This window comes from Orbicella faveolata, unplaced genomic scaffold (genome assembly GCF_042242905.1).
Source record: "Orbicella faveolata isolate gen_17 unplaced genomic scaffold, um_ofav_v1 contig_48, whole genome shotgun sequence".
In the NCBI taxonomy this organism is placed as follows: Eukaryota; Metazoa; Cnidaria; class Anthozoa; order Scleractinia; family Merulinidae; genus Orbicella; species Orbicella faveolata.
In genome coordinates, this window is record NW_028301578.1 from 5,794,924 (window position 1) to 5,807,500 (window position 12,577).

Genomic DNA, 12,577 nt, shown 5'->3' on the forward strand with positions numbered 1-12,577 from the left:
AGAGAATAAGACCAAATCGTGAGGTCGAACGTCGCCGATATTGTCAAATTATTATAAGGTAGATAAAGCAAACCACGAGGACGACGGCAACGAGAAAGTCACCAGAGAAAAGGACGTTTAATGAGCAAAACAACGGCTGTGCACGTGCGTTATAAATCTTTGGACATTTCTTTGCCGTCCTCTGCAAAACAAGAACGTTAAATGACTTAGTTCTACATAATCTGAGCAACGCGAGCGAAGACGGCTAATTTTCCGTTTTTTTGTTTTTTGTTTTTTTCGAACGTTGTCATTGCATATTTTTAGCCTGAGCACGTTTTTAGAGTTATTGGCGAACTGAACAGACCTAGAAAATACGCGAACTTCGCTGATAAAATATAAACTCATTTTTTAATAGGCGTCGTCCTCGTTGCCTAGGCTCCCTTATGTTGGAAATCAACGGAGGGCAATATACACCGAAGCCGAAGGCTGAGGCAAATTGATCTGCGAGTCACTGACAAATAACGATATTTTGCGATAACCGCGCTCAGTAACTGTTTTATCATTCGATCACCAAAGTTGTTTTCTTATTTAAATCACTCTCTGACAGCTCAGGGGAGCAATCTGCCATTTTTTGCACGAGCAGAATATTATTTGCAGCAAAACACATTTAAACGGTACTACGCAGACCATCATTTGTAGGCAGTTATTTTCAGGTCATGTAATTGATTCTATGCGATGAAAAGGAAGAAAAAATGCATCGAATGATAAGTTTAGTTAGTTTTTTTTCAAACAGTGATGTAATGTAAATAGATACTACCGTTAAAAAAGAAATAGTGTTTCAAAATTTTTTAACAAGCTCTTGTGAGGCCTCTTTGTCATCTCTCCACTTCCCTGTATTTCCCTAATTTATCTTAAGAATGTTTGATCCCTCGCCTAGTTTTTACCTTCACTCCCCCTCTCTCTATCTCTCCTTCGTCTTAGCCACCATCTTACCTCTCAATCTCCTTTCCAGTAACCGTGAACAATTAAAACAAAAACAAAAATGTTATGGCAAAGCAATGGCTTCTTTGCTTGAAACAATTTCAAGAGTATAAATTTTGTGTTTGGTTTAGTCTCACTTAACTGCCGACTGAGACTGCTCGAATTTTTTTTTTTCGAGTCATTTTCTTTAAAAGAAACGTGTTTTTCTTCCTTCTGCCTGCTTCACTGAGGTACCTGTTGGAGTTCACAGCCTCGATAAGTCTTCTTTTCTACCTTATCCTTCGCCTAGTCGCCTAAAATATTATCTAAATTCTCAAAACTTCCCGCTATTAAAAGAAACAGGGGCAAAACGTTTGTTATATTGACGTCATCTGTGTGTCTGTCCTCTAATAGATCATAGGTGAGAACCAATCAAAATGCGAGAACAATTTGACTTATTATATAAATATGTCTTGTTCGAGATGTTAGGCATCCAAAAAAATCCATTTTGACATCATATCGCATTAAAATAAATTCATAAATTTCAGAAACAGCATTCCAAAATAAATCAACCCTCGCCAGTGAAGATGGATTTACGTCCTTGTCTGTTTGTTTGTGTTTGTTTGTTGTTTTGTTTGTTTGTTTGTTTCCAGTGCGGCTTCTTTCGTTCTATGAATACCATCTCTTGCAGCAGCCTATTTGTTTCTAAAACCGAGAACATAATATTAGGACACTGAAATGATTACGACCTTGTGTGCTAGCTAAGCTCAGTATGTACTGAAATGATGCCAAGGCCCCTTCCACACTATGCCAGAGGAATTTGAAAACGGAGCGGTTTCACTCAGAAAACACATCAAAAGTTTTCCGTCCACACTACGTTGGAGGAAGTTATAAACGCAACAATCGCAGTTTTTGAAGAAAACTTCGCCAGGGGAAATCACGTGATTATCGTGACGCCATCGTTCTCGAAAAGCTCCGTTTTCAAAATGTTCTCCGTCCACGCGAAAACGAAAATTCTTTTTCAAATTCCTCCGCTTTTAAATATTGAATAGCTCCGTTTTCGTGACGGTTAATGTGGACGGTAGGCCTAACCAGAGAAATAAAGCTCCGTTTTCAAATTCTCCCAGCGTAATGTCGACGGGGCCGAAGTAAATGTGAAAAATAAATTGAGTTTGAACACTTCTGTGAAAGCATCCATTGGTATGAACAAAACAGTTGACGAAACTTGTTCAGTCAGGATTAAATATTTCGATTCAAATCTAGGCTTTTGTCGATTGTGCTAGCATAATTTTTAGCTTTTATATCTAAATTTAGCACTGCTAGCATAATCTGGCTTTTCTGACTTCTGACCTTCGCGAAATGACGTCATTTCGTTTTGAATAAACTTCTTTTTACTTCTTCTGTTTCTATAACTTCTGTTATCGTAGATCTGAGCACTTCCTAAGTTTAAGTTCAGATGGTTCAGCAGCTTACAATTTAATTCGTTCTATTTAGGCACAAAGAAATAAATTTACACGGATTAGATAGCCCTGAGCCTGCTCTACAATGTTATAACCATTTCTGTTAAGTATGACGTCATACATATGACGTCAAATGACGTCATTTGACCTGCCATCTTGGATACGCCATCTTGGATTTCAATATTTTATTAAAAAGTCCAGAAATAACGGAAATCAATACAAAGTCAGGCCAGGATGCTTAGAAATGTAGAAAACGGCGGTTCCAAACAGCGTAATACCTTGCTTTGTCTGTTCTGTCTTTATTTTGCGTAAAAACCAAGTAGCATAATTTTGATACGAGGAGCATAATTTAGGGAAACGAGCATAATTCGGTCACGAGGACCATAATATGCCAGTTGTACGAGCACAATCGACAAAAGCCTGTTCAAATCTCATCAGGGGCCTATCTCGGTGAATGGCAGCTTAGTTTCGAGTTGACAATTAAAAAATGAGTAAGGAATGCGTCATCAGTCGAGCGTGACTTCTTGGAAGGTAGACAAGTTTCTCGGAAACTGCCTCGTATTCCATAAAAGGCCATGAGTATTTCTGTAAAGATATCTCATTGGTAGACATATATTAGGGAAAATCCATTATTGGTCTGCAGAATTCAGAATTTTGAAAACTGTGCGTAGAATCCTTCCACTATGGCGAATGGAAGACGTAAGATCGTTTCTAGATGGACAATTGTTTTCTTGCTAGTTTTATTGATGATAGTTCAAGGAGTTTGTCTAGATCAATATTTTTACAATTACTACAAACAAGACGGTTGGAAATCCTTCATATGCGCTTACCTTCCCGCGGTTGTCCTATTCCTTTGGCAGCAAATAGTAGAAACTCGCGACGAAGATCCTGTGCAGTCGACAGAACAAGAGGAGTTTGATGGAACCTCCACAACATTTATAACGCTCAAACGGCTAATAACAGGATATCACAAAATGTTTACATGGCTTCTATACGTGGTACCGTCGATCTTTCAGTATGTATGGATTTTAAGCACGTTCGTAGAAGATATAGAACCTTCAGTGTTCTTTGGCCCAAGATTTCTGAGAGTCATCTTGTGCTTTCCATCTGGAGTGTTTCTGTTTTTGGACACTATAGAATACGCCGTCAAACCCGAGTTAAATGTGGAGTGGTGGCGTGTCTTCGATCTCTTTGATACGGTTGAGTTACTGCAGATTTTGCTCCCGGATAGAAATATCTTCTTGACCCTAAATCAAACTACAAAAACTTCCATGCTATTCTTCGGATCGACCAGTTTATTTTTCCCTGCATTTTCGCTGTGGGAGCTACAAGCCTGTCGAAAGATACCTTCCGAAACTGCTGGTTCTAATAATTCATCAGTCCACAAAAGGACTCGGCTGGTCTCGAGGGTACGAATTGTTTCTAAAGTGTGTCAATTGTTGTTCGTGAACACCGCGTTTCTGGTGTTAAGGCTCGTTCTATTCTTCGATTTTAACTTAGATGCCTCATTGTTTGTAGCAAAGAACGTCATTGCTATAACAGTGGGAGTAATAGAAATCATTTCTGCGTGCAGAGGCAAAAGAGTAAAAGGGTCTCAAGAGAACATGAACTTAAGGGGTACTTTTAAGAATCCTGCTTATGAAACTGGATCTGATAGTCTACACGACAGAAGCTCAGCCCAAATCACGGCAACCTCTAGTTCAACTCAGACAGTCGCCTCAGATTTTCCAAATGATCAGCAAAAGAGGATCAAACCAGAGGACCTTTCTTTAAATGATCTCAAGCGGAGAAATCGAGACCCAGAAAAACTGCTATCAGATCCGTGCTTGTCAAAGCTCGATGGCATCTCGTTCGACAGCAACACTAGTGAAACGTCACTTTGCCTTCCGAGCCATATCGGTGCTACGTTTACCAAAGTGACAGAGTCTAGATCAACACGGACAACAATGGCAGAAATTCCAAGAGACCAGCTGCATTGTCAGTTGTGTGGATCTCAAGAAAAGCCCAGATTAACCGCGGAACGCTTTCGAAATCCTCTAGGATACACTGAATCTGTTTTGGCAGATTCAAGATTTTGTTCTCCCCGCGACTCAATAGTCCCAGAATCAAATCAACTTTCTTCAGCTTTCCAGAAAACTGCCAGACAAGAGCAACGTTTTCTGAGGCAGAATCCACCAGGAAAATTCGAGTCAAGAATTTGTTCACCCGACGTTACAGATGCCAAGGAATCGAAGCCAATTTGTTCAGCTTTGCAGCAAAATAAGACCACAGAACATGAACATTCTAAAACGCAAAGTCCTCTTAGAGAGAGCCCTGTCAGCCTTGATCCATGCGACGATTCAAAACTGGCTTTGTCAAGCAACATGCACGTCAAGGAATTTAAACCACCTTTCTCATCTTGGCAGCAACAGACTACTAAGCAAGGAAAGCGTTCTAACGCGCAAAATCTGCGCGGCGAAAAAGTTGCTATTGGTGGTGATTCAAGAGTTCGTTGTCAACACGACACACGTATCGAAGAATTAAATCATCTTTATGCATCGAGCCTGCGAACCACGACTAAGCAAGAAGAAAGTTTTTCGGAAATGAAAAATTTTCGAAGAGAAAAACCTGCCGCTATAAATCCTAGAGTTCAATTATCGTTCAACCCACGCGGCGAGGAACTAAATGCGTATAATTCACCTTCCCTGGATCACACATCGGCTGATAACGAAACAAGTGAAATACATCTGGGCTTCACAAGGTCAAATAATGGTCTACAACGATTCTCGGAAAGGCCTGGGACGGAGAGCATTACTCGTCATGATCAATATAGGAGACATCAAAGAAAACGACACGATAGTCGCCAAAGTGGGCATAATATGCATACCCCAGCATTTACGGTCTGGAATACAAGAAACTAGATCTGCATTTGTAATTACTATACTAAGTAAAAATAGATCTAGCTGACTGACAAGCATTCAAATTGTTCTCCATCGCTTCGATATGAATTCTCTTGCGCTCTCGGAGGAAGCGTCCGCACTGCGCCGGAGGAATTTGGAAACACCGGCTTTGCGTTTTAGTGTGGACGGAAAACATTTTGAAAACGAAGCTTTTCGACTGAAAACGATGTTGTCAGGATAATCATGTGATTTCCCCGACTGAGTTTTCCTCAAACACAAATTCAAAATGATCGATGATTGTTGCGTTTTTAAATGCCTCTGGCATAGTGTGGACAGAAAACATTCGATGCGTTTCCAGAGTGAAACCTCCGTTTTCAAAATGTCTCCAGCGTAGTGTGGACGGGACCATAGACTCCGAATTTGGACCTACTCAAACAAATAATTTAGAATAGTATAGTTTCTGATCAGTTGGCAAACCGGTAATCTCTCGGTGTAGTGATCTCGTCTAACTGTATAATCAGTGGTTGTAGTTCAAGGAAATTTCAGCAACAATAAGTTCTACAAGTTTCAAAAAAAAAAACAGGGAAACGCTGTAACATTAAGATGACAATTTCATCAGCAGCATTAAAGTTTTACGTAGGTCTCTGAGAGTTAAAATCAACCCTTTGCCCTAGGGGCGTGGGGTAGGGGGTGGGCAACATTGAAAGGCGGTTACATAAATGTTGCATTCAAGTCTTTCAATACCCAAGTTTTCCCAGTTATAAGTTAATTAAATTTCAGTATATTTTCCAGCTGAAAGTTAAAGTTTTGATTACCATCACTCGCGGTGGCCTCATAGCTAGTGCGCTCGACCGCGGCGGACGAGTGGTCAAGGTTCGAACCCTGGCCGCGGACACTTTGTTCTGTTCTTGGGCAAGGCACTTCACTCTATCGGTGCCGCTTCCCATCCAGGTATACGTATATAAATGGGTACCGCCAGATTTAATACTGGGGATAACCCTGCGATGGACTAGCATCCCATCCAGGGGGGAGTATAAATGCTCCTACTCGCTTCATGCTAAAGAAACCGGAGATAAGGGCCGGTCTGATGGGCCACTTGGCTCATATGCAGACTTAACACTACTTTTATCTTCACAAATTTATCAGGGAGCTAGAAAATAATGAGTAAATTGGTGGCAAAAATTATAATGGAATGCTAAAACAAAGTATCAATTCTCCAATGCTGCTCTAGAAAATCACAAAAATTGTTTAAAAACGAAGAACGTGCAGTTCTTGTGGTCAGTTAGCACCCAAAGAAACTTAAAAATGGCTTTTTATTTCCACTTTAATTTATTGATTGGCTTCAATTGCATTTTTCATGCCAAAAAATGCAAAAATATCTAAATAACTGCAAGGCGTATTAATCTACCATTTACATTTTATCCTTCTTTATTTTACACTTTTTTATATAAAATTTAAACACTTTACATGTTGCACTCTCTTTCCGAGAGTCTTGTTCAGATGTCACGTGGTAGGACCCGGGTATCTAAACTTTGGTCGCCGTGGGTTGCTGGCGGTCGTGGTAGACTGGGGTTTACTGGCTGGTATGTGATGCCTGGTGGAAATAGCAAAGAGTCCAGGATTTCTCGAGGTCAGTTTCATTTGTGATAGTGGTTTATCTTCTGGTTGAAGAAGAACTGAAAGAAAGAGAGAAATCGATAGAGAAGTCAGTTAGATTAAAATAATGAAAATCTTAGTTCTTTTCCTTCTTTTATTCGATTTTGACCACTAATTTGTCCGAACAATCCCACTAGACTAAAAACCTATACTCAGATATGTACGACTTGAAAACAGAACACTTTGTTTGTTTGTTTGTTTATTTGTTTTGTTTTGTATTTATTTGTTTTTTTTTTTTTTGTTTCTTTTTTTCCAACGTCACGTTACTGGACGTTTCAATAACACGTTGAATGTCGTCTCAGTTATTGACGGCAGCCAATAATCGAGATCGCTATAGCTTGGGCGGATGTAGGATTTTAGAGAAGAAGATTCGAGATACGGAACACCGAAGGCGCCCCCCTATAAGGGGGTTCGGGGGCATCCTGGCTACCAAAACTTTTAGAATTGAGATTCCTTGAAATGGGATTTCTGGCATTCAGAGGCCAAGTCAGCGTTGTAAAATGTCTCTTTTTTTGTTTAGGGGGACCCCGAATCGCCCCCCCCCCCCCCCTTCAGATCCGCCCCAGGTTAGTGAGGTTTTAAACTTCAGAGTTCGCGTGTAAGTGAAGTCACTGAAAGGTTCAGTAAAATACTGAGTAAAATAATTGTTAAACACAACCCTACCTCGTCCCAGAACGCCTTTGCTTAACTGCACTCCATGCATGTGACACAACTCCACAACATCGTTGTATTCTTTCACCGTCATCTTTCGGTAACGATCCACCATCTCCCCCACCCTACCCCCTAGAGTGGAAGGTGCCACTGACACTTTCTCGGGTGCTGCTCGCTTCCTCTGCTTGGCTTTTTCTTTCTCTTTGCGTTTTTGTTGTTTCTTCATACGTCTGTTTTTTACCTGTAAAAAAAAAAAAAAAGAAAGAAAGAATTCAAAAGGTACTTCATGTAAATGGCATGGACTAGCTCCCAACCATTCATATGGTTTGAGGCCGGTAGTGTACAATACGTTTGCCCGCGTAACCCACAGGGGAACTCCCATTAAAAAGGGTGGGGATGCTTGTAGGAAAATGTGAATGAAACCTCTAAAAGAGACCAGTCTGAGCGTGGCTCAGGCGTTTTCTTCCCCTAAGAGATATCACTTTGCAACGGACACACAGATTATTATTTTTTTTCTGTTTTCTTTTTCCTTTTTTTTTTTTTTTTTTTTTTTTTGTTTAATTATCGAATGATCTCTTCGAGTGTAACCCTAAAAGATACCTTGAAGGCCAAAAATAGTTGCCTTTCCTCTTGAGGCCACGGACGAGGACGAGGCCCTATCGATTTATTGACAAGTTAAACGGCTGCTTTCCTCTATCGCATAAGCATAAGCATAAGCCGACATACGCAGACGCATTAGGATGTTGATAATTAGCACCTTTTGCTGGAAATTTCCCAAACACAAGGCGCTAATTATCAACGTCTTACTGCATCTGCGTGTGTCGGCTTATGTTTATAGAAACCAGCCATTCTTGTCCCCATAGGCCGCACTGGCCAGCACCAAGATATCTCGACCCCTGGCCGGACCGATTTTCTGAGTATGCGCAGAGTGTTCGTTTCGTATTCTAAGCCAATCAGATTTGCCAGATTTGACGGGAAGTCCGTAAATTACCGACTTCCGGTGTTGGACCAGCCCAAAGGTCGTGATTCTTGGTGCTGACCAAAAGGAACCCCGCCTCTGGGGACGAGAATGGAAAGCAGCCATAAAGCCTACCTCATCTTGTGTCAGTTGCTCAACTTTCTCCGACAACTGAACAGCAGGTATTTCCAGCAGGGTTGGTGACATATTGCTCTCGCTACTACCATTGCTAACTGGTGACGCAGGACGAGGATGTTGCTGTTGGGGCTCAGAGCCTGGTCGCTGCCCAACAAAGGTCACAGGCTGAGCCTGGGCTGAAGAAGGAGAATAAGGACGTTGAGGTGATGTTGAGGGCCTCCTTTGGGTGGTGGCCTGTGGTGAGGAGGGTCTCTGAGGGGATGCAGGCCTCTGTGCCCCAATACTGGGCCACTTGTCCTGTAATGGATCCGAAACAGGTTCTGGCTCCTCTGGAATGGTTTCCGGTCTTTTTGCAGCTTTAACACTGGGAGTATGGACAATCTCAGCCGTTTGTTTGGTGACCCTTGAAAAAGATACATGCACACTGGTCACTATATATAAACATGACTTGATCAAGGCATAATAAATTTTTCCACAGTGCATTTTGTTTATTATTGAGATTGAAATCTCCAAAATAAGAAACATACATGTTGCCCTTTATACTGATTAAGGATATACATGTACCAGTATTTCTTTGGTGAAAAACCTACAGGATATTTAAGAATCAACAGTTTATTAAAGGATCTTAAGAACAAGGGCATAGCTAGGGGGGGTCCTGGGCTGCCCATGACAACCCGTGACAACCAATAACAGCTGGCAAAAACGCCATGACAATCTGGTGAGTGCCCTCACTTTAACACAGTGTGACCCCCTCTTCAAAAAATCCTGGCTGCACCCCAGCTTAAGAAAATCATACACCAGGTACAAGTTATGTAAAACTACATGTATGACTGTGTGTAAGTCAGTAGTTCTCACAAACATCTTGCCAAAGTCTTAGAAAACATCATTAATAAACTCTCAATCTTTGAAAATCCTTATGAATGGATTTTATACACGATATAACAGCATACAACGAAAAAAGGATGCTTGATTCCACTTGATTCAAGATTTTCGCTGAAATTAAAACTACGTTGTATACAAGTGTGAATCTAAATTTGAATTCTGAATTTCAATTATGTTGTTATGCATCAATCATCTGCCATCCCCTGGGGGGAGGGGCCATCATCCTCACCTCTCCTCTAAGTATGACTGTCTCCCCACAGCGAGCTCCCTGTAATCCAAGGCATCACTGTTATCTCTGTCAAGGGCAAGAATCAAATCCTCCAGATCAACCTCCTTCAGTGGAATTCGCCATGATCGAATGATGTTTCTGAACTCTTGCCGTGATACCACCCAGTTTTTGTCCTTGTCCGCTTGAGAGAACAGATCTAACAGACGCATCCTCTTGCGATCCAAGTATTCTTGAATAACTGCTAAGGCAGCGGGGGAAGGCTGGCGGATAGTTGGCACCCCCCTGTCTTCACCTGTTACTGTTGTTGTGTCCTCCTCAATTTCTGGGGGAGGGGTTGGTGCCTTGTTTGAAACAAAGGGAAAAAATCATGAGAGAAAATTCTGCTGACACAGCATCAAAGTAGGTTGTTAGATATACAATTTATTCTAGGATATCTGCAGTTACAGTGTACCTCAAAAAAAAAAGAAAAACAAAACAAAACAAAAAAAACACACTGTACATGTAGCATCCTTGAATCCAGTCCCAACATTACCTTCTCTTTATTATGCTTACTGTTACATGTAAAAGTCTATTTAAGCACCTCTTGGCTCACCCCCTCCCTCTCCTCCAACCCACTCCTTCCCATTTTTCAAGGGCTTCTTCCTTTTCAGGAGGTCAGCCAAACAAGAACTGCAGTAGACAGGCTGGGTTGCAATGGAACAAATGGATCTCAAAGCCCAGGATTAAGATAAGTGGAGGAGAACTGCAGATACCCTATTCTCCTATCCTACCTGATAAACTACATAGAGGAGCAAAGGAGGTATTAGAGAGAAATTTTCAAGATTTACTGACGGAACGGTGTTGGTGAACTAAACAGAGAGGATCACTTGTTGGAGAGGAAAAGATAATTTCACATATAATTTGTGTATTTCATGCCGCAAATTTCTGTTTTTTGGACACAACTTCACTTAAGTCCAAACTTTCTATATACTGTAGTACACCAACTCTACCTCCAAGTAAATGTTTTCTGTTCCATACATTCTTACTAAATTAATAGGCTTTATACATGTCTCAAGTCTTACAACTACTGAGAGCTTAGCCACAGTTGATTCAGTGCCCTTTTAGGCTAACTAGTGGACTAATATCAGGTTAACCAATTACAGGTTCAGTATTGAATAACAATTCGCCGAGGCCAGGGATGCGTTTGAAGAACAAGAAGAAGACAGACTTTTTTGTACTTGGATACCTACGCCATTTGCACATATACTGTGCATGCTTTAATGGCTTCCTTCTCAATGTTTCTTACAGTTTTAAAACTTATGGAAAGCGCTACTGATTTTTCTGCTCAAAAGAAAATCTCAAAAGACTTTTTTCAATTTCAAAGATTAATTAGTTATTGGACCTTGTGTCGTACAAGTCAAGGAGTATTTGAGCTAGTTTCAAATCAGCCTCGCTCTTCGTTCTTGTCCAATTTTGAGATTACTTGTGTGGTTACTCCCTGAATTGTACTCCGCTCAGTCCAATTACTATTACTAATTTTAGACTTACTATCACTCGGGCTCACTGCAACTATTAATTTCCCACTATTTGTGACAAATTTGTAACCATTCTGTGTTTGCTATTCACTGCTAATAAAAGTTTTCTAGCCACCCAATAATAAATCCAAATGCTAAATGTAATCTCTGCGGCAAACAACAGGTTAGGGATACACGTATGAACAGCATTCTATGTTGAGAAAGTTGGTGCTCAGTATTCATCATTTGCCATTCGGCATTCATGACATTTAGTGGTTGGTAACATACCCCTGCCAGATGCGCCCTTAAGTCTAACTTGCTGTCATTAGTTTACCTGTTTGATTGTGATCTCCGGTCTTCCCTTTAGAAGCATTCTTTTAAGCACCCTGCTCTCTAGTTCAGTCCTGCTTGTTTTATTTGTAAGCCAGTCTTGCTTGAGTCCACAGCTATTTAAAATCTCTCTTGTCTTCTTACGTTCCTGCAACTGCTGTTTGTATCTTTCAACTTTGGAACTAAAGCTGTCGGTCTCTGACTCGTGTTGAACATTCTTGTCTAGAAAGTAAGAAAGATTCCCATTATTGAATATTAGTTATTTAACTCCAGTTGTCTGGAGGAACCAGTTGCATGCAACTGAAAGAGGGAACAGTAAGAGGTTTTATAATGCAGTGGTACATCACTGCCTGTTCAAAAATTCAAGACAGTTAAAACTAACGTTAAATGTAATGTACCAGCTTATTGAGAAAACTCGTAGATTTGAAACCTTAAGTTAGCCGCATCAAGTACAGAGAAGGCCCTAAATATGCAAGACATTTCTCGCTTAGCATTTTATCCGTAATAAAAATCTACTACACGTCAAAGCTTTCAAGTTATTACAGAGTAAATCAAACAGATTCTAAATCTCAGAGACTTTCACTGGCTTAAATTCTGCAGATTCGATCGAACACTGAACGGATGTTTTCTTTAATACTAAAACAATTGATCCAGCCATCCTGTTATGTTTATCTTCTTACCTTTGTCTTCCGTTGTTGCAGAAACATCTCTAGCAGCACATTTTATGCTAGGCACAATAATAACTCGTTTTCTTTTGAGCCCTGTTGGTTCTCCCCATCTCCTCACACTTTCGCGATATTTCTTAGATGGCAAGAGATTTCTAGTCTTGGGCCGTTTGATTCCTTCCCCTTCATAACCTTCGGGTCCCGATATTCTTAAATTCATTGAGTATAACACGAAGTATAAAATATTCAAAGGCTAACAGCGAGTTAAACAACTGCAGTTCAAAAGTCATCGTTCGT

At 40.6% G+C, this 12,577-nt stretch overlaps 1 protein-coding gene across 1 annotated transcript in view; it reads right to left on the bottom strand.

The window, feature by feature from the left end:
• Positions 1-6,677: 6,677 nt before the first annotated feature.
• Positions 6,678-12,577, bottom strand: part of LOC110060565 (EF-hand calcium-binding domain-containing protein 12-like) — a 5,937-nt gene continuing 37 nt past the window's right edge. The window contains exons 1-6 of the mRNA XM_089281511.1: positions 12,296-12,577; positions 11,620-11,837; positions 9,793-10,133; positions 8,679-9,084; positions 7,598-7,826; positions 6,678-6,954 (exon numbers count right to left, since the gene is read on the bottom strand). The exon at positions 12,296-12,577 is cut by the window's right edge and continues 37 nt beyond it. Of these exons, the coding sequence (XP_089137637.1) occupies positions 6,782-6,954; positions 7,598-7,826; positions 8,679-9,084; positions 9,793-10,133; positions 11,620-11,837; positions 12,296-12,500 (1,572 nt within the window). The 5' untranslated portion in view covers positions 12,501-12,577 and the 3' untranslated portion in view covers positions 6,678-6,781. The remainder of the gene's footprint in view (positions 6,955-7,597; positions 7,827-8,678; positions 9,085-9,792; positions 10,134-11,619; positions 11,838-12,295) is intronic.